The 22,780-nt window shown below is 37.6% G+C and overlaps 1 protein-coding gene across 9 annotated transcripts in view; it reads right to left on the bottom strand.

Moving 5' to 3' along the window:
- Nucleotides 1-22,780, bottom strand: part of TFEC (transcription factor EC) — a 220,635-nt gene that overhangs the window by 55,367 nt on the left and 142,488 nt on the right. For 4 of the 9 annotated variants that reach the window (XM_023544574.2, XM_023544570.2, XM_023544572.2 and 1 more), the window contains 3 exons: nt 20,892-20,947; nt 12,324-12,575; nt 934-1,020 (listed from right to left, as the gene is read on the bottom strand). In XM_023544574.2, the coding sequence (XP_023400342.2) occupies nt 934-1,020; nt 12,324-12,575; nt 20,892-20,936 (384 nt within the window). In that variant the 5' untranslated portion in view covers nt 20,937-20,947. Of the gene's footprint in view, nt 1-933; nt 1,021-12,323; nt 12,576-20,891; nt 20,948-22,780 lie in introns of those variants that run through there. The other 5 variants (XM_023544568.2, XM_023544575.2, XM_003407224.4 and 2 more) reach the window with 2 other exon arrangements.

Below are 22,780 nucleotides of genomic sequence, written 5' to 3'. Positions count from 1 at the left end.
TCTCCCACAGACAGTCTGGTGCATTCAAACCACCGGCCTTTCAGTTAGCTGCTGAGCACTTAACCATCACACCACCATGGCTCATTTAATAGTTATTAGTCGTGGAGAAATAGTCAAGATTTAGTTACGATCTTACGAAGATGTCTCATCATATGCTGTGCTTCAAACAGGAAATCTAAAGATTAAATCACTCATAGAAAGTGCCTATAACAGATTAGATATACAATTAAACCAAAAAAAACTCTGCCATTGAGTCGATTCCAATTTATAGCAACCCTACATGGCAGAGTAGAACCGCCCCATTGGGTTTCCAAGTAGCACCTGGTGGATTTGAACTGCCAAATTTTGGTTAGCAGCCAGCGCTCTTAACCACTGTACCACTAGCGTTTCCAGATATGTAATTAGATGGATGTATATAGAGACAGATGGATAGGTAGATAGATAGATTAGACAGATGATAGATAGGTTAGATAGATGATAAATAGATAGATGATAGATAGATAGATAGATAGATAGATAGATAGATAGATAGATAGATAGATAGATAGATAGATAGATAGATAGATGGATGATAGATGATAGGTAGGTAGGTAGATAGATAGATAGATAGATAGATAGATAGATAGATGATTGATAGATGATAGATGAAAGATAGAATCTTCCTTGATAACATTATATAATCTTTTTTCTGCATAAAATTTTTCTAATATTAATCTATTTCTAGATTAATGTTAATCTTAATATTATTGATTAAAATATTAATGAAATAAAAATACAATAAAAATATTAATCTAAATTAATAAAATAATTTCTAATATTGTATCTGTTTCAAAAGTACAGTGTTTACTAATCAAGCAAAATTCCCTTTTTTTATCATCCGGTGATATTATTTACTTCCACCCTATTGACCTCTGCAGGTCTAGAAACACTTACTGTTCTTTGAATTAGCAGAGGAGAGTCTGTTCCTTCCTCTTTAAAACTTGATTCCATACCGATTATATCCTCAAAAACGTCCTCCATCTAGCAAAATACAATATATTTTTTAAAACAGTGCATAATGATAAAAGTTGTGCTTCAGCCTGATTTCAGATAGGAAAATTTTAGCAATCTTAAATTTTTTTAGAATATTGAAATTGAGGCTATAGCTATATCAAAAACCCATATTAAAAAAAACTCAAAACAAGGTAACTCCAATACTCTTTAATCTGTGTTGCTTTTCCTAGCTTTTGCTTCCACCAGCTGATAGGTGACAGGTGGGCAAAGCCCCCTGGGCTTGTCCCTTGGAAATCAGTATCTACTAGACGGAAACATATTAGCTAGTTTCACTAATGACTTATAGCAGTAACAGTAATGGTACTATATGTGCACCCATTGCCTTCGAGTCAATTCTGACTCATAACTACCCTATAGGACAGAGTAGAACTGCCCCATAGAGTTTCCAAAGAGTGCCTGGTGGATTTGAACTGCTGACCTTTTGATTAGCAGCTGTACACTTAACCACTATGCCACCAGGTTTTCCACAGTAATGGTAGTAATCATAATAATAATAACAGTAACAATGGCAATAATCACAGACATCCTAAGTAGTAATAGTAGCAAACACCAATATAGTGCCTGAGATGTTCCAGTGCTCTGCATATATCAACACCTTTAACCTTCACAAAAACCCTGTGAAGTAAGGACTATCATTACTTCCCTAGCACAGATGAGGAAACTGAGGGAAAGAGAAGTTCAATAACTTGTCTTAGTTAGCGAATGGCAGAGGCAGTACTGAAGTTCTGGAAGTTTGCCTTTATAGTCCTAACTGCAATCAGATTTTTATTCCCTTTCTCAGCTCCTTTGTAAAACAGCCTTCCTTCCCTTCTGAAGAGATTTAAAGGTGTGTATTTTCAAAATACCATGCCATTTTTCTCTTCTCTCTCTCTCTCTCATCTTGAGCTCTAGCTCCAACTCTTTTCTCTCCCATCCTGTTCTCCTCAGTGAAATTCTAAAATATGGCGTGGACTCAAATATGTGAAATATCTGAGTTTATATAGTTGTAATAGAAATTGCCCATGACATGTGCATAAACAATCATTAGAAAACTCTGGTAGATACATAAAAAAATATCTTATGATTCTGTTACTGTTAGCTTCTAAGCAAGATTTCTGGGAATCTTAGAAAATCAAGTAACCGGAGACTTCTACTAAGACACTCCCAAAGGTTATATGCCAATTAGTTGGAATGTTATTCATATGTTAATTTAACAAATATTTATTGAGCACTTGCTATTTGCAAAGCCTTGTTGTAAGTGCTGGGGCTACAGTAACAAACAGCACAAACTCCCTGCCTTCGCAGAACTCAAACGTTATTGAGAAGACAGACAATGAACAGCTTAATAACAAACAATGGTCTGAAGAGATTAGAACAGGTAGAGGATAGAGCTTGATAAGGACAGGTGTTATTTTAGGAAGAAAGTTTTACTGAAGAAGTGATATTTGAACAGGGACATGAATAATATGGGGAAGGATAGTTCATGGAAAATGACCAGCACGGCAAAGGCCCGGAGATGGGACAAAACTCAGCATGTTTGAGAAAGAGTGAGAAAGCCAAAGGGAATGGATCAGAGTGAGTGAGGTCAAGAGGGGCTTGAGGAGAAGCTGAAAACATAGGCAAGAAACTGACATTGTAGAGAGTTCTAGGCCTCCTGCCTAAAAGAAAATTCTGCAGTGATGAAAATGGTCTGTATATGAGCTGTCCAATATGGTAGCAACTAACCACGTATGGCTACTGAGCACTTAAAATGTGGCTAGTGTGACTGAGGAATTCAATTCTTAATCTCATTTCATTCTTAAAATTTTTATATTATCTTATTAATTTAAAATGAAATTTAAAGAGCCACATGTGGCTAGTGAGTACTGAACTGGACAGTGCAGCTATGTGCCAAGGTCAGGATAGGACTTCAGATGTTATTCCAAGTGCTTCGAGGGATGTTTAAAGGACCTACGATAATAAGTATACGTGTATTGTTTCTTTTGTTTAGTCTGGTCTTTCAAAAAATTTAAGTAAATTCTTGATTATTACTAACCTCAAGTTTTTATTTCATGATATTTCTCCCACATTCCACCATTTAACAGACAACAAAATTGTACTGAACAGAAGTGAGAAAGGTTTGAGAAAAGGAGAACGCTCAACACAACTTGTGGCTTGTGCTTATTCTTCTGGGTACTTCTAGCAGTTCCAGTAAAAATTATACATAAGACATCCCATCCCTTTTCTCTCTGGGAGCTTGCATCATAAATGACCCACTCTTTTGCATCTCTAATTTTCCTCTTCCTATAAACATGCTCTTCAAGAAAGAAAGCTTTCTCTTATACACCCTTCGTGGTTACTGCCCCTCTCTTCTCATCCTTGCATTTTTCCATCTGACCTGAACCCCACTTCCCTCCATTTGGCCCTCCACACTGGGGCAGAGCCAGCACTGCTCTTCTTTCTTCTACCTCCTCTCCTCCCAATCAATCCATAAGCCCTAGAAGTTGGACTCTGTTCCCACTACTAGGGCCTCTTTATCTTGGTTTCATTATCTCAGAACTGTCCATAGCATTTGATGTTGTTAACAACCACTTCTTACTGAAACATCCTTAATTCCTGTATCACAGCATGGTTGTCATTTTCCAATTTGTCTGACTACTTCTGTCTCCTCGCCTGTCTTCCCTTCTTCTTAATGTCTGAATGTGATGCTCCCCAGAGATCTGTACAGAGCACTTCTTTCTACTTGCTTATGACTCTCCACAATAAAAATCACTGAATTTTATGGTTTCAAAGATCATCCATATACAGGTGACAGATGGAATTGCATTGAAAATCTAGCCTCTGCAAAATTACTCAAGAGATGACTCAAGATAAAGTTGAAATGCTTTTCATTTCTTAGAATACCTTTCAGATATCACTCTTCTCTCTACATGTAAAATTGCAGCCTCCTTGGAGTCTCAGCCTTTTGGTTGAACACCTCTATCCCTCATGTATGCCATCTGTACACAGGACTATCTTTGCTTCTTGATTTATTGAAGTCTTTGGTCCTGTCATTATCCAAAGTTAATTAAAGATCTACAATCCATCCCAAACCTTTACTTCATAGCTTCCAGACATCTTCATAATTAACAACCCAGGAATCACGCCGCTATTAAAAAAAAAAAAAAAAAGCTACAAACACAACATTTTATATCAGATGAAACAGAAATAGAAATAACAGATCAGACAAAACAAGAATTACAAAATAGCAGAATAAGCATCCTCACAGCACTAAAGGAAGATAATGAAGTACAAAGAAGCAAAAATTTGTTTTGAAGAAAAACAAAATGAAGGTAATGGACATGGAAAGTTCAAAGACACAGCAAAAATATATAAACTTTCACAGATTAAAAAATACAGATCTACAAAAGAACAAAAGTCGAACTTTACTACAACATTGGAGGCAAGAGGACAATGGGATAATATTTTGAAATATAAAAGGTAATGAACTTAAAACCTAGACATTTATATCCAGCAAATTATCATCTAAATGTAAGAATAAAGTAAAACATTTTCTTGGGCATAAATGACTCAGAAGTCTTCCTTTGAAAAACACTGTTTCAGGAAGTACTGTAAAAAGAAGGTAAATAAAACCATCAAATTGATATATAATGTAAAAAGAAAGACTCAGTAAATAACTTAGAAAAAAAATTCATGGTCTACATAGCAAAGATGACTTTCTTTTTGGAGAAGAGTACTTCTTTGCTCATATCTATACCATTGCTCTTGCTACATAATATTATAATTATTTGTTTATGTATCTCTCTCCTCCCTTTAAATTGGACCTTCTAGAAGGCATGGATCATATATGACATGTAGTTGGCATCCTGAGCATGTGACACTGACGGTTCCTCTGAATGAAGGAAGAAATGAAATCTTATCTGCAGTTCCAAGTTCTTTCCTGAGAAATAGTCTTTTATTTTCAGTTGTCCTTTGAGCTTCCTCTCATGGAAGTCCTACAAGCTTAACTCATCATCATTTCCAAGCCAAGCCTCATACTGCCTCTGACATCCCTACTTCTGTTAACAGGGCCATCATTTACATTACTTATCCAGTAACTTAGGCTCAAAATTATGTCCACATCCTCTTTGTCCTTCACAGAATATAACATGACATTGAGATCTATTAACACTACCCCTTTTGTCCATTTATTTTATTTTTCCTAGTGCAATTGTCCTGACCCTGGCTAACATTAAATTTCATTGCAATATTCTCTCATCTGTTCACCTGGCACTAGCCTTCTTCAACACAAATCTTTTCCACTCTACGGCCATTTAAGAGTCTCTGAAGCACATCTCCGATTATAATACTTTTGTCCTCAGAAACTTACTCTTGTTCCTGTGGCAGACACTGAGAATCAACAGCTAAATATCAATTTTCTCTTTCTTCCTTATGAAAGGGCATTGATTTTGTTTGGTGCAGCAATATGCCCATAAAAAAAAAAAGCATTTTTCTCAGCTTCACATCAGCTAGATATGGCCACGTGGTACAGTTTTGACTAATAAATCATAAGCATGAATCTGTTGTGGATTTCTGGGAAAGCTTCGTTCTACTGATATAGGCTTCTCCCTTGTCTCTGCCTCTTCTTTCCACTTGGATTGAGGATATGATGCTGGAGATGGAGTATCCGTTTGGTTACCAGAAAGTGCCCATTAGGATAAAAAGCCACGGAGTTAAGAAAAAAAAAGACAGAGGAGCCTTGATGAGTGTTGACATCAGGAAGAAGCTGCAGCAGCCTCAGGCCATCTACTTCTGGGCTTCTTCTGTATGAGTTGCCCATTTTTAAAATGGACATAATAGCACCTAACCCTGTGTTGTTTTGAAGACTAAACAAATTAATCTCGAAAAAGCATTTATAATAGTGCCAGACACACAGTAAGGACTCAATAAATGTTAGCTAATTATTTTTGTGACTAATATTATGATCCACAACATTATTATGGAAGAAAAATAAATTTGTATTTAGTCCAATCATTGAGGTTGGGCCCTTTTTACGTGCTTCTGAGAGCTATCCTAACTGATAGAATCCCCCCACTATCTTGGGATCATTTAAGTCTACATATAATGCCCTTGACCCACCTCAGTTCTTCTGTTCAGCCTCAGTCCCTTATTTGTACCAAATTGGATCACTCTGAAAGACTCTCCATGTCTGTCAACTCTGTGCATTGCTTATAATACTCCTTACTCTAAAATTGGTATGTTTTCTATGCCCAGATCATGTACCACCTCCTCCAGGTTATCCTGAGACCTGGAACTAAAAGAATCTCTCTTTCCTCTGATCTTCCAGAGTACTTTTATTTCATTTCTCTTATGGCCCCTGTCATATTACACTAACACCCTGTCTCCCACACTAGATGGCCAACTCCTTGAGCTCACATATTTTCTCTTATTTGTTGGCTTGTCTACCATATTGTTTAAAATACTGGTGCACCAATAACAGGACATGAAAGAATATTGACTGAAAAAAATAGTACTCATTTATTCATTCATTTATAAACTTGCCAAAAATATTCTCTGATTTTTGTTCAGTAGACTGATTTTTGTTTGTCTTAGACCCTGAAGATAAAAAGATGAATAAGGGGTGGTGTGTTTTTATGAAGGAATTCTCAGACTAGAGAGTAAGACATGTAGCATGTGCTATGAAACGTCTATTATACGTGCAGTTGTTATCCATATAATATAGGTGTTTTCATGAAAGCTCAGAAAAGGCACTTAACACAGACAGAACCATCAGGGAAAATAGCCTAGAGAAGATATCTGAGATGAATTTTGAAGAGGGAGCTGGAAATAGTTAGATGTAGGATTGAGATAGAATGGATAGAACATAAAGAAAGGCAGTAAGAAGACAGTACCCAGTACACTTTAGACTCACTAGTGAACACATATGGCTGAAGCACAGTGTGTAATGGCCATGTTAAGACATGAGTCTGGGCCTGGAGGTAAGGGCTATGTGTGGAAAAGTCACATGTGCCAATGGTACATATTTAGGCTTTATTCTTGAAAGATGGGTGCCATAAAATGGTTCTTTTGATTTTATATTTGATTTACTCAGCGATTTTTAATAACCAAGGTCTTCCTAATTCCAACCACCAAAAGTGAATTTAAGGATGCTCTCACGGATTTAATCTGCAGTAAAAAAAAAAAAAATTCTGGGGTCTTCTTTTGAATTTATGAAATGTTCTCTGATGTAATGAGAAGATAAGTCATTATTAGATGCTGTCGAGTCAGTTCCAACTCATAGCAACCCTATGTACAAGAGAACGATCCTGTGCCCTCCTCACCATTGTTGCTATGTTTGAGCCCACTGTTGCACTCAGTGTGTCAGTCCATCTCATTGAGGGTCTTCTTCTTTTTTGCTGACCCTCTACTTCACCAAGAGAATGATCTCCTTCTCTGTGGACTGGTCCCTCCCGATAATATGTCCAAAGTACGTAAAGCAAAGTCTTGCCGTCCTTACTTCTAAGAAGCATTCTGCTGTACTTCTTCCCAGACAGATTAATTCATTCTTTTGGCAGTACACAGTATATTCAATATTCTTTGGCAACACCATAATTCAAAGGCATCCATTCTTTTTCGGTCTTCCTTATTCATTGTCCAGCTTTCACATGCATATGAGATGATTGAAAATACCATGGCTTAAGTCAGGTGCACCTTAATCCTCAAAGTGACGTCTTTAATACTTTAAAGAGGCCTTTTGCAGCAGATTTGACAAAGGCAATGAGTCGTTTGATTTCCTGACTTCCATGTGTATTGATTGTGGATGCAAGTAAAATGAAATCCTTGACAACTTCAGTGCTTTCTGTATTTATCATGATGTTGTTTATTGGTTGTGAGAATTTTTGTTTTCTTCATGGATAATCCATACTGAAAGCTGTAGTCATTGATCTTCATTACTAAGTGCTTCAAGTCCTCTTCACTTTCAGTAAGCAAGGTTGTTTTATCTGCATATTGCAGGTTGTTAATGAGTCTTCCTCTAAGCCTGTTGTTGCATTCTTCTTCATATAGTGCAGCTTCTTGAATTACTTGCTGAGCATACAGATTGAATAAGTATGGCAAAAGGATACAACCGTAATGCACACCTTTCCTGATTTTAAACTACGCGTTATCCCCTTGTTCTGTTCAAATAACTGCCTCTTGGTCTATGTACAGGTTCCTTACGAGCACAATTAAGTATTCTGGAGTTCCTATTCTTTGCAATGTTATCCATAATTTGTAATGATCCACAAAGTCTAATGTCTTCCCATAGCTGATAAAACACAGGTAAACACCTTTCTGGTATTCTCTGCTTTCAACCAAGATCCATCTGACATCAGCAATGGTATTCCTCATTCCATGTTCTCTTCTGAATCTGCCTTGAATTTCTGGTAGTTCTCTGTTGATGTACTGCTGGAAATGTTTTTGAATTATCTTCAGCAAAATTTTACTTGTGTGTGATACTAATGATATTGTTTGGTAATTTCTGCATTCGGTTGAATCATCTTTCTTTGGAATAGGCATAAGTATGGGTCTCTTCCAGTCGATGGCCAGGTAGCTGTCTTCCAAATTTCTTGGCATATACAAGCGAGTACTACTAGTAAGGCATCCATTTGTTGAAACATCTCAATTGGTAGTCTGTCAATTCCTGGAGCCTTTTTTTTTTTTTTTTTTGCCAACATCTTCAGTGCAGCTTGGACTTCTTCCTTCAGCATCATCAATTCTTGATCATATGCTGCCTCCTGAAATGGCTGAATGTCAACCAATTCTTTTTGGTACAGTGACTCTGTGTTTTCCTTCCATCTTCATTTGATGCTTCCTGTGTCGTTCAATATTTTGCCTGTAGAATCCTTTAATATTGCAACTCAAGGCTTGAATGTTTTGTTCAGTTGTTTCAACTTGAGAAATGCCAAATGTATTCTTCCCTTTTGGTTTTCTAACTCCAGGTCTTTGCACATTTTATTATAATGCTTTGTTTTCTTAGCCACCCTTTGAAATCTGTTCAGCTCTTTTACTTCATTATTTCTCCATTCACTTTAGCTGCTCTGTGTTTAAGAGCAAGCTTCAGAGTCTCTTCTGACATCTGTTTTGGTCTTTCCTTTCTTTCCTGTCTTTTAAATGACCTCTTGTTTTCTTCATGTATGCTGCCCTTGATGTCATCCCACAACTCATCTGGTATTTGGTCATTAGTGTTCAATGCAACAAATCTTTTCTTGAGACGGTCTGTAAATTCAGGCGTAATATACTCAAGGTCATACTTTGGCTCTCATGGACTTGTTTTAATTTTCTTCAACTTCAACTTGAACTTGCATACGAGCAATTGATGATCTGTTCCACAGTCGGTCCCTGGCCTGGTTCTGACTGATAATATTGAGTTTCTCCATCATCTCTCTCTGCAGATATTGTCAATCTGATTCCTGTGGATTTGAATTAAATTGACTATGCCACCAGTATTTCAAATACCATGTTGGACAGGTTTTAGTGGAGATTCCAGACTAAGACAGTCTAGGAAGAAGGACCTGGCAGTCTACTTCTGAAAGGAATTAGCCAGTGAAAACGTTATGAATAGCAGTGAAACATTGTGCTGGGAGATGAGGCACTCAGGTTGGAAAGCACCAGTCATGGAAGAGCTACCTCCTCAAAGTAGAGTCGACCTTAGTGACGTGGATGGCGTCAAGCTTTAGGGCCTTCATTTGCTGATGTGTCATGATTCAAAATGAGAAGAAACAGCTGCAAACATCCATTAATTACAAGAACATGTAATGTGTGAAGTATGAATATAGAAATATTGGAAATTGTCAAAAATTAAATGGAACAGGTAACCATCAATGTCCTAGACATTAGTGAGCAGAAATGAATTGGTATTGGCCGTTCTAAATCAGACAACCATATGGTCTACTATGTCAGGAATGACAAACTGAAGAGGAATGGCATCACATTCATTGACAAAAGGAATATTTCAAGATCTATCCTGAAGTACAGTGCTGTTAGTGATAGGATAATATCCATATGCCTATATGGAAGACCAGTTAATATGACTATTATTCAAATTTATGTTCCAACCACTAATGCCAATAATGAAGAAAGTGAAGATTTTTTACCAATTTCCACAGCCTGAAATTGATCAAACATGTAATCAGGATGCATTGATGATTATTGGTGATTGGAATGGGAAAGCTGGAAACAAAGGACCAGTAGTTGGAAAATAATAGCCTTGGTGATAGAAATGATGCTGGCAATCACCTAATAATACTTTGCCATATTAATGACCTATTCATTCAAAATACCTTTTTTCAACAACAAGCAGCTACTTTACACATGGACCTCACCAGATGGAATGCACAGGAAGACAAGGCCTAGGAGAAAAGCAATGTCAAAAGAAGACAACAGCTACCATCTCCCAAGCTTTCACTCTGCCCTTGTGCTGAGAACTTTTTAAATGCAAGTATCAAAACAACTCTTCAAAGTTTAGAGATGTGGGTCTGAGATGTTAAGGATTGAGGTTTTGACCTAGGTCACAGTAAGTAGTACCTGACTCCAAAGTCCATGTTCTTTCTGCTCTAACACCTGATCTCTTGTTGTCATTGTTGTTAGGTGCCATTGAGTCAGTTCCGACTCATAGTGACCCTATGCACAACAGAACGAAACACTGCCTGGTTCTGAGCCATCCTTAAAATTGTTGTTATGTTTGATCTCTTAGCAATCAAGAATACAGGTTTCCTCTGCTATCCGAAAGTAGACCATGCCTATGAAAGCTTTTGTAAGCCAAAATGGCATAAAGAAAAGAAGCAATTACCATTAATTTATACGGGAAAAAATTTTGAGTGTTCCCTGACCCAAAAAAATAATGTACCAAATAATACACAAACCTAAGATAACAAGAGTATATAGTAAAAACAGGAATGCTGAGTATCGTTCCCGAGAAAAGGAACTTGGCAATGCCACTGTCAATGCTAGGGGTCGGCACTGCTTCTTTAAGGGCTGACTGCAGAACAAATGCTGAATGCTATTTCTGCTTTTTGCCTTTTTTCATAAAAATGAAAATCTGCTTAGGATTTCTTTTGGTTAGCAAAAACAGGTACTAATGTAGGTTTTTCGTAAAAGCAAAGCGGCATAAAGCAAACTTTCTAAAAGAGAGGGATATCTGTATTATGGAATTGTGACATCATAGGATACATCCTTTCTTTTAAAGACAGCAAATATGTGAATGATGGCAAAACTCAAAAACCAAACCCCTTACTGTGAAGTGGATTCCAATTCACAGCAATCCTATAGGACAGAGTAGAACTGCCCTATAGGGTTTCCAAGGCTGTAATCTTTATGGAAGCATACTGCCACATCTTTCTTGCATGGCGGGGCTGGTGGGTTTGAACCTCAGACCTTTCAGTTAGCAGCCAAGTGCTCTAACCACTGCAGTAACAATCACCAGGAGTGTCGTTTGGGAGCTCAAACCTGGAAGATTATAGGGGCATGACCCCATCTAACAAATCGAATGGGAGGAAAAAAAAAGGAAAGAAAAAAGAAAGCTCAGTTTTTATTGTGGTTTTTTGACATTGCGATATTGAAGGAAGCATTTTCCCCAGTTAATTCTTTCCCAGTTCTATTCATTCTTCAATATTGCTAGACACTGTCTAATGTGTTTTGTTTCCTCAGCACCTCAAAATTCCTCTTATTTAATAAACAGGCAAAAATCTACTGAAAATAGAAATGAAAGAAAGAAGTAGACGAATATAAAAATCCAGATATAAATCCATAAAATATTAAGAACAGTAAGATTATCAGTCTTATTCTAATAAAGATTTGTCAAGGACATATTTAGTGTTATTTAAACAACTTCTGGCTCTTTAATTTCAGTGGATATTCAAAATAACCAATAAATATTTTAGTTGATCAGAAAATCTTTACAGTTAAAGTTAAATCTATTAAACACATATTATTACTCTTTGTGCCTATTTTGACTCATATTGATATATAATTTAAATTGAGTACGAAGAAATAACACATTCCTTTATGCTAAATGGAAACCCTGGTGACATAGTGATTAAGAGCTACAGCTGCTAACCAAAACATTAACAGTTCGAGTCCACCAGGCTCTCCTTGGAAACCATAAGGGGCAGTTCTATTCTGTCCCACAGGGTCACTATGAGTCAGGATCAACTCCACGGCAACAGGTTTTTTTTTTGGTTGTGCTAAATGAATCTGCATTTGGAGTATTTGCTATAAAAATATGGACTTCAATTTCTTTATCAGTGCTCTTTTAAAAAACTAGTCATATATTCACAAACAGCCATGAGACATACATGCCACTCCACATTGTCACCTTCTTCCCCAAGAGTTAGCAACTTGGTGAGTGGATTCCCTGTGAGGCCTGCATCACTGTCTGGAGACACGTGTCCATGCCTCACCGGAGGAGCACCACTGGTGGCTGGAGGATGTGAGCTTTTCAGGGTCTGGTTGAGTATCTGGTGCTCAAGGGTCATGAAGGGTTTCACTTGCTGTCTTTGGGCTTTCTGTAGCTGAGTCCTTGCAGGATTTTCCAGGTGTGCTGGGACCTACAAATAAAAACCAAACCAAACACAATGGGTACATTATCTGTTAAAATAGAGTTCTAAGTTTGACAACCCCCCAGGCTTCTGTCAGTTTGCCTTACTGTGGGGGGCTTGTGTATTGCTGTGACCCTGGAAGCTATACCACCGGAATTCAAATACAAGCAGAGTCACCCATGGTGGACAGGTTTTACCTGAGCTTCCAGACTAAGACAGACCAGGAAGATGGACTGGGCAGTCTACTTCTGAAAAGAATTAGCCAGTGAAAACCTTATGAATAGCAGCAGAACACTGTCTGATATAGTGCTAGAAGATGAGCCCCTCAGGTTGGAAGGCACTCAAAAGACAACTGGGGAAGAACTACTTCCTCAAAGGAGGGTTGAACTTAATGACATGGATGGAGCGAAGCTTTTGGGACCTTCATTTGTTGATATGGCACGACTCAAAATGAGAAGAAACAGCTGCAAAGATCCATTAATAATCGGAACATGGAATGTACAAAGTATGAGTCTAGGAAAATTGGAAGTCATCAAAAATGAAATGGAACTCATAAACATTGATATCCTAGGCATTAGTGAGCTGAAATGGATTAGTATTGGTCATTTTGAATCAGATAATCATATGGGCTACTATGCAGGAAACAACAACTTGAAGACGAATGGCGTTGCATTCATCCTCAAAAAGAACATTTCAAAATCTACCCTGAAGTACAACACTGTCAGTGATAGGATAATATCCATATGTCTACAAGAAAGACCACCAGTTAATAAGACTACTATTCAAATTTATGCACCAACCACTAAGGCCAAAGATGAAGAAATTGAAGATTTTTACCAACTTCTGCAGTCTGAAATTGAATGAACATGCAATCAGGATGCACTGATAATTACTGGTGATTGGAATGCAAAAGTTGGAAACAAAGAAGAAGGATCAGTAGCTGGAAAATATGGCCTTGGTGACAGAAATAATGCTGGAGATTATATGACAGAATTTTGCAAGACCAAAGACCTCTTCATTGCAAATACCTTTTTTCACCAACATGAACAGTGACTATGCACTTGGGCTTCACCAGATGGAATACACAGAAATCAAATCGACTACATCTGTGGAAAGAGACAACGGAAAACCTCAATATCATCAGCCACACAAGGCCAGGGGCTGACTGTGGATCACACCATCAATTACCCACATGCAAGTTCAACTTGAAACAAAGAAAATTAGAACAAATTCAGGAGGGCCAAAGTACGACCTTGAGTAGATCGCACTTGAGTTTAGAGACCATCTCAGGGATAGATATGACACGTTGAACGCTAATGACCAAAGACCAGACGAGTTGTGGAATGACATCAAGGACATCATGTATAAAGAAAGCAAAAGTTTATTCAAAAGGCAGGAGAGAAAGAAAAGGCCTAAATGGATGTCAGAAAAGACTCTGAAACTTGCTCTTGAATGTTGAGTAGGTAAAGCAAAATGAAAAAATGATGAGATAAAGGAGCTGAATAGAAGATTTCAAAGAGCAGCTCCAGAAGACAAAGTGACGTATTACGATGACATGTGCAAAGAGCTGGAGATAGAAGGGAAGAACACACTCAGCATTTCTCAAACCAAAAGAACTGAAGAAAAAATTTAAGTCTCCAGTTGCCATACTGAAGGATTCTACAGGGAAAATATTAAATGATGCAGGAAGCATCCAAAGAAGATAGAAGGAATACACAGAATCACTATACCAAAAAGAATTGGTCAACGTTCAGCCCTTTCAGGAGATAACATTTGATCAGGAACCAATGGTACTGAAGGAAGTCCAAGCTGCACTGAAGGCATTAGCAAAAAACAAGGCTCTGGGAATTGACAGAATATCAACTGAGATGTTTCAACAAATGGATGCAGCGGTGGAAGTGCTCACTTGTGTATGCCAAGAAACTTGGAAGAGAGCTACCTGGCCAATCAACTGGAAGAGAAAGGTGATCCAGCCGGATGCAGAAATTATCAAACAATATCATTAATATCAAACACAAGCAAAGTTTTGCTGAAGATCATTCAACCAGCTAAGGCAGTATATCAACAGGGAACTGCCAGAAATTTAAGCTAGATTTAGAAGAGGACTTGGAACCTGGGATATCATTGCTGATGTCGGATGGATCCTGGCTGAAAGCAGAAAATACCAGAAAGATGTTTACCTGTATTTTATTGACTATGCTAAGGCATTTGACTGTGTGAATCATAACAAATTATGGATAATATTACGGAGAAGGGGAATTCTGGAGCACTTAATTGTGCTCATGAGGAATCTATACATGGTTCAAGAGGCAGTCATTCAAACAGAACAAGGGGATGCTACATGTTTAAAGTCAGGAAAGTTATGTGTCAGGTTGTATCCTTTCACCATATTTATTCAATCTGTATGCTGAGCAAATAATCCAAGAAGCTGAACTATATGAAGAAGTATGGGGCATCGGGATTGGAGGAGGACTCATTAACAACCTGCATTATGCAGATGACACAACCTTCCTTGCTGAAAGTGAAGGAGACTTGAAGCACTTACCGATGAAGATCAAAGACCACAGCCTTCAGTATGGATTGCATCTCAACATAAAGAAAACAAAAATCCTCACAACTGGACCAATAAGCAACATCATGAGAAATGAAGAAAAGACTGAGGTTGTAAAGGATTTCATTTTACTTGGATCCACAATCAACAGCCAAGGAAGCAGGAGTCAAGAAATCAAAAGACGCATTGCATTGGGTAAATCTGCTGCAGAGGACCTCTTTAAAGTGTTGAAGAGCAAAGATGTCACCTTGAAGGCTAGGTGTGCCTGACTCAAGCCATGGTATTTTTAATCTTATCATATGCATGTGAAAGCTGGACAGTGAATAAGGAAGACCGAAGAATTGACACCTTTGAATTGTGGTGATGGCAAAGAATATTGAATATACCATGAACTGCCAAAACAACGAACAATTCTGTCTTAGAAGAAGTACAGCCAGAATGCTCCTTAAAGGCAAGGATGGTGAGACTGCGTCTTACATACTTTGGACATGTTGTCAGGAGGGATCAGTCCCTGGAGAAGGACATCATGCTTGGCAGAGTACAGGTTCAGCAGAAAAGAGGAAGACCCTCACCGAGGTGGATTGACACAGTGGCTGCAGGAATGACCTCAAGCATAACAACGATTGTAAGGATGGCTCAGGACCGGGCAGTGTTTGGTTCTGTTGTGCATAGGGTTGCTATGAGTTGGAACCAATTCAATGGCACCCAACAACAATAACAACAACAACTTTGACAATAAATACACTATAACATTAAAAAGTTTCTCTCAAATCTTGTAGACTTTGCTTCTATTTTAAAATTTTCCTGAATTATTGCTTTTAAGAATAATTTAAACTTTACTGAAATATATTAGATGTTTTTCAAAACATAACCTTAAAATTCCGGGTGTCCTAGGTCTGGTGTACGTAATAAGCACATATTGATCATACTTTTTTTTTTTCACTATATGCCATTATTTATATAAGGACAATTTTAAGCATTTCAAAGTTTCCCTTTAAAAGCCTATGAACACGGTATTGTCTGCCTGCCCACTTTCTATTTACTATGCTGTGAGGTGGCTTCTAATATATTTTCCTCAAGTGGCCTGTATATAAGCCTATTTAATATTTCCCTCATGTTAAACAATAGTAAAGATCGCTGTACAGTGCTTATTTTTTGTTTTATTTCAGATGAACAAACTAGCCTTTAAATCCCTTACCATGCATTAGCCCAGATAAATAGCCTTGACTAAGTATTTTGCATTTAAATTAGCTGGTTTGGGGTACAATATTGTAGTAGTTACTTTAGTTTAATTCTGTTATGCTGACATTTTTAGCATTATTTTAATTGTCCTACCATAAAATAATTTTCCAGTCATATAAAAAAGATTAAGATTGGTAATAAAGATTACACGTATTACTAATTATATTACTATGAGCTTTAAAGTTGTAAAATAACATTTCATTAAAATGCCAGTGGAAATTTTTTAGGGTAGCTATTTAGACTATCCTACAGTTTTAAATTAATCCTTCTTAATCTGTCCTATAGGGTAGCTATGAGTCGGAATCGACTCGACGGCACTGGGTTTCTGGGTAATCTGTATACATTTACAAAATATACATTATAAATAGGATTTTTAGATTCACAAATCTGAATGATCTTTCACACAATGTAACTGAACGCTAAGGAACATTGTCTACCTACAAACGGAAAATATCTCCTGTTCTAAGAAAGAACGTTGGATCAGAATTTACAACATTCATTAGCGAATTCATTTTTCGCTTTTCATCCATTGACTCTAAAACCTTCATTAGAGCACTTACTGAATTTTTGCATTATATCAAGAATACAAGATAAATCACAGATGTGATCCCAGGGCTCTAGGAGCTTACATCTAGTCGGGCGGTATTAATATCAATTACAGCAACAACAGTAATGATAATATTAGTAAGCAACATGTCCCAGGTCCTATCTTAAGCAATTTACATACATTATGTAATTTAGTCCTTGTTTTAATCTTAGGAGATAGGTATTATTAGTATCCCCATTCCACCATATAGATGAAGCTACTGAAAATTAAGAGTGGTTGAATGGCATGCCTATTACCACTCAGCCCTCTTCTTAACCCTGAGACAATGTTGGTTCCAGGGTAAATGACTGAAGTACGAAGCAAAAGCTCAGTAGCATATACGAAAAAACTCAGACCAAACCTACTGCCATCGAGTCAATTCCAACCCACAGCCACCCTATAGGACAGAGTAGAAATGTCCCATAGGGTTTTCAAGGCTGTTAATCTTTTCAGAAGCAGACTGTCACATCTTTCTCTTGCAGAGCAGCTGGTGTGTTTGAACCGCCAACCTTACAGTTGGTGGCCAAGCTTTAACCACTGCTTCACCAGGGCCCCTATGTGGCATATACAATGAATTTAAAATGCTACAAAAGCACTGTTTGTTCCAAGCTAATTAGTTGTTCAAAGTTAATTGGAAGAAAGTGATAATAAATCAAGGAGTTGGAAGGAGAGATGGCCCTGCAGTAAGAGCAAAGGGTAGGAAATCTCAAATGGCAAAGATCAAGATGAAGGAAGGCAAGGATTTGGGACATAGTTACAAATATTAGTCATAAAGAAGACCCCACATTAATACTTTTCCTGTCTCAAAGCAAGACTACATCTCCTCTTCTGACCACACTATACAGAGACAGACTAAAATGCAACAAATATAGTTCTACCTAGATCATTGGTTTATTATACAGAGCTACAAAGTTCAAAAATTTAGCAGGCAAAAGTGAGGACAGTTCTGAACAGCATCTCTAACTTATCCAGCATCTGTAAGCAAAGACGAATAGTCTAAGCTTAGTGAAGCTGGGGAAGATTCAATGGAATGTGATTGAAATACTTCCCAGAGTATCCCTGCCCTTTCCAGTCATGCACTGATAATCAGAACAACAGGGCAACTGAAGGTGAAACAGCAGTTAAACAATCTGTAGCCAATTTTTACAGTATTTTTAAGTTGCTTGCAATCCAAAAACATAACTCTAGAAGCATGTGTTGGATTTCTTTCTTGAATGTCCCAACATTTGGCAGGATGAAGTAAATGACATTGCAGGTTTCCATTGTTGATTTATTCACTTGTCCAAGAAAGATGTTTTGAGTATCAAGTGTGTGGGCACTGAGCAGCATAGAAGGGAGATAGCCACACACCTACCCTCAAGGAGCTTACAGTCTAGTCACAGGGGAACAGGGAATAAAACAGATGAGTTCTCAGAGGACAAGGACTTGAGTTTACTTTGCAGGCTCCTATACTGACATATTTCCTATACATAACCCAGAGTATGGCACATAGCAGGCACTTGAAAATACGTGTCCAGTTAATGAATAAAAGAATGAATCATTTTCACCCAGTATGTGAGTGCTATGATGACCACAGAGAGTTTTGGGAATCCGTTAAAACAGGTAAATCCTAGTCAGAACATCATTCTTTGCCTAGAAGGCTAAAAAGATGATAGATTGTGATTTGATGTTTTGGGCTGTCAAAGAGGTGAAGGCCACCAAAATGAATGGATATTTTGCTACTAAATACAATAAATAAATCGTAGCTTCAGAACTCTGAACTTTCGGCATTGTTACCCTGACATACTTCACTTGCATACTAAAAATAATGGTGGTCAGATTGAGTTTCTGTCTATATGCGGAGATCTGCTTTACTTCATTTCCAACAATTCATTTATTTATGGTCTTTCTATCTCTGAAAATGTTATAAATAAATAAGAGGCGTGAATGTGGTGAGAGAGATTTATACCAGGAAATGTAGCCTAAGGCTTTAGAAAGAAGTCAGATAACATTCTTTAATAATAGTGGTTGAAACAACCATAGAAGATAAATTTAGGGTATCTGATATCTGATGAAATTATTTGAAATCCCAGAGTTTCGATCTGTCTTGGGAGGGTTCAACTCTACAAACAATCAAAGATTAATTTAGAAAGTTTGGTTTTGCTTAAGCCTAAGACAAAATCATGTCTAAAGTAAGCAGTGATTAATTAAGACTGTTTCTGAGTTAGGCAACCCTATTTGCATTTGGATTTTAAAGTTTCCTGGTAGATAGAAGAAACCAAAAAACCAAACACATTGTCGTTGAGTTGATTTCGACCCATACCGACCCTATAGGACAGAGTAGAATTGCCTAAATGGTTTCCAAGGAATAGTTGGTGGATTCAAACTGCTGACCTTTTGGTTAGCGGCGAAACTCTTAACCACTGTGCCACCAGTGCTCTGTAGATAGAAGAGCTGTGGGGAAACCAAGGCCAGCAAAGAGGTCCTGGCTGGATGGGCTCTCTCTTCCTCACATGGCTGTTAGCTGCTGTGGAGTGAGCCCTGACTCATGGTGACTCCCATACATAAGAGGATCTAATATTGTGATCTATAGCGTTTGCACGGGCTGATTTTTCAGAAGTAGACTGCTAGGCCTTTCTACCTAGTCATAGTCTGGAAGCTCTGCAGAAAACTGTTCAGCATAGTAGCAACATTCAAGCCTCCACTAACAAATGGATGGTGACTGTGCATGAGGTGCATTGGAATCTAACCTAAGTCTCCCATATGGAAGGCAGGAATCCTACCCTGAAGCACCACTGCCCCCTCTCCACATGGTCATGCTTATTTTCACAGTGATTTGCAAATTATGCTCCTAAATACATGAGTTCATTCCCCCAGTTCACTTGCCAGTATTCTACACTGCCATCTTTTGACCTACTTCACATATAGGTTTCAGATCCTATTGAGTGGACAACATATTGTACAAGGGAATTTAAGAGACTATTTTTTGCAAGGGAATTTAAGAAACAAGTGGACAGTTTCACCAAAAACACTTTGAAGACCTCCACCAAAGCTGTGGTTCTCTATTCTACAACATCGTCCACTTTTATCACATCTCCTTAAATATTGTTATATGTCATGTACAATGTTTTTAACCACAATTCATGTTTGTACAGGCTTATCTTTATTTTACGTCCTTTAAAAACATTACCTTTTTATAGAGGAAGCGTAAGATAATGGTAAAAGCCCTCAGCTAGTTCTTTCAACATTCACTCAGCAAACATTTAATGAGAGTTTGTTCTTTGTTAAAATCAGTCCCAAGGGAAAGTCATTTCTCACAGAAAGCAGGGATGTGACCCCCCGTGTCACCATTCACCTGGAGACCACTTATCTAAACCGAGGGCGAGGAACCTGGGAGGAGATGAAATGGCTTCTGGGTACTGGCCTTTGGAACTCATAACTACAAAGTGATGGCAAACATCACACAAGCAATTATCTCAATAATGAGACTTTGTATGACTCTTCTTTTGACTAGTCAATCAACTCAAACAGGCAAACATGGGGACCTACATAGTAAGCATGTTTAGACTATCAGCCAGAGATAGATTTATTATAAATACATTACCTGGTGATAGTAAATAAAAACACATACACACTCATCCCCCACACATGTACACACATGTGTGCACATACACACACACACACACACAAAGCCAGACAATCCCATTCATTATAATATGACAGCTCTGATTTAATTTTGTTAATTTTATCCTAAGTTTGAATTTAATAAATGAAGTGAAAGTTTGGACTTCGCAAGTGAGTAATAGGTAACTATTAATTATGTTCCTGGTGTCACAGGTATATAAGAGAAAATCTATTTTGAGGGGCTTATGATTCTACCACCTCCTAGGTATCTACTCATAAAAGCCACATGACATTTGTTAATGTTCTATAGTAAAGATTAATAACTCATTTCTTCAAATCTTACTTTCCTCACAGCAGTCCTTGGATGTGATATGCCCATAAATCTCATCCTGACGAAACCTAAAATTACAAAGTAGAGCTTGTCTGATTAAGATATAACTACTGAACTAAAGTTCATCAAAAGTTTTACTTAGGTTTCTGAATAACTGTCAGCATATTTCAACTGAATTTTATATAATCCAACACTATTTAACGGATAATAATGTAAAATGTGATTGTAACATATTTCTTCAGTCCCAATCATTTAGATGCTTTGGATAATTCCAGTGGTGTGTCTTTGAGAGAGATCCACACTGAAAAGACTAAAGAGACATGAATATTATTAAGCAGAGTTTTCCTAATTCAATAGTATTCTAGCTGTAAAATTGCCTGCTCTCCGCTAGCACTCATATGTCAACTATCAAGTCTAATCTCTTTTATTTCCACCAACCTCCATTTATCCCTGTGTTGATTTGTTTTATTTACATTAGTTTCACTGTGAAATTTCCATTTTATACCATAAAAGGAAAAGGAACAAATACCAGCAATAATACTGGTTTACTCTGATCCATTTTTAAGAGTGTGTGTATATGAGATTTTTTGAGGCACAAACATCAACCCAGAATCACCTCAGAGACTGACCATCTCACATTGGCTTCAAAAAAAATCACAACAGCATGTGCACTCAAAAGTCAACTGGTAACATCAATAACCAGAATAAGTTAGTATGAAACACTGAGAAAAATTCAGCCACGATACTTTAATGTATATTTGGTATTGCATTCTCAGGTTTAGTATTAATTAATTCTACAAATATTTTGGAGTGCCTACTACAATCAGGTTTTGTACTATCGTAATAGGTTCTGGGAATATAATCATGAACCAAACAGACATAATCCAGATCTTCAAGAGTGTAAACTTATAATTATTAGACAATGTGATAAACTATATGAAAATAAAAGGTGTCATAAAATCAAGCAGAAAGACCTGGATAAAATAGGAAGAAGTTATTCAAATTAAAGTCTGTTTCTGTTTCTAGTTTCACTCATTCATTTAGCAAACATTTGAGTGCCTTTGCATGCTAGGCACTTGGGTTGGTAACTATGGTGAGCAATGTCAACCATGTTCCCTCCTCATTTAGCTTATGGACTAGTGGAAGGGACAGAATTTAATAAAATAATCACATAAACTATCATAAATTTCCAAGTGTGATAAGTGATAGGAAGAAGAGATACATGGCTGAAATATGATTAAGAGGGAGGTCAGGAAAGACTTCCCTGAGGAAGGGATGATAGGGCTGGATCTGAGAGATGAGTTGGAAGTAATGAGAATACAAGGAAAAGCATCCTAGAGAAATGGAACAGCATGTGCAAAGGCCCTGCTGTGAGAAAAATGCAACGAAACAACATAATCAAGCTACAGTATAGAGATCATGGTGTGAAATGAGGCTGGAGAGGCTTATAGGGCCAGCCCATGCAATCCTTAGGTATATAAAAGCATTTTAATCTCTTTATTGCAAAGTAGTGGGCAGTGCTGAGTGCAGGAGATCCAGATAGATGAATTTTAGAGTGGTAAAACAAGAATCCAGGAGACAAATAATAGCTGCTTGAACTAGGGTCACGAGAGATGGGGGGAGGTGGTCACATGGAGACAAGTAGCTGGATTCAAGAGGTGTTTAGAAATAGATTAAGGAATAGCAGGCTCCTGCTTTAAGTAATTGAATAGAAAGTGATGCCCTTCACTGAGATGTCTGAGGTTCGTAGAAGAGGACAGGGAATCATGAGTTTGGTATTAGTACAGTGAGTTTGAGATACCTTGAAGATGTTCAAGCGGGGATGCCAAGAAGGAAGCTGGCATTTGTGGGTCTGGAACTCAGAAGTAAGGTATTGGGATGCAGAAGTAACCTACATGTCA

The sequence above is a fragment of the Loxodonta africana genome, chromosome 8, assembly GCF_030014295.1.
Source record: "Loxodonta africana isolate mLoxAfr1 chromosome 8, mLoxAfr1.hap2, whole genome shotgun sequence".
NCBI classification, from domain to species: domain Eukaryota; kingdom Metazoa; phylum Chordata; class Mammalia; order Proboscidea; family Elephantidae; genus Loxodonta; species Loxodonta africana.
The sequence above is the reverse complement of the archived record's forward strand: the minus strand, read 5'-3'. Positions and strand labels throughout refer to the sequence as shown.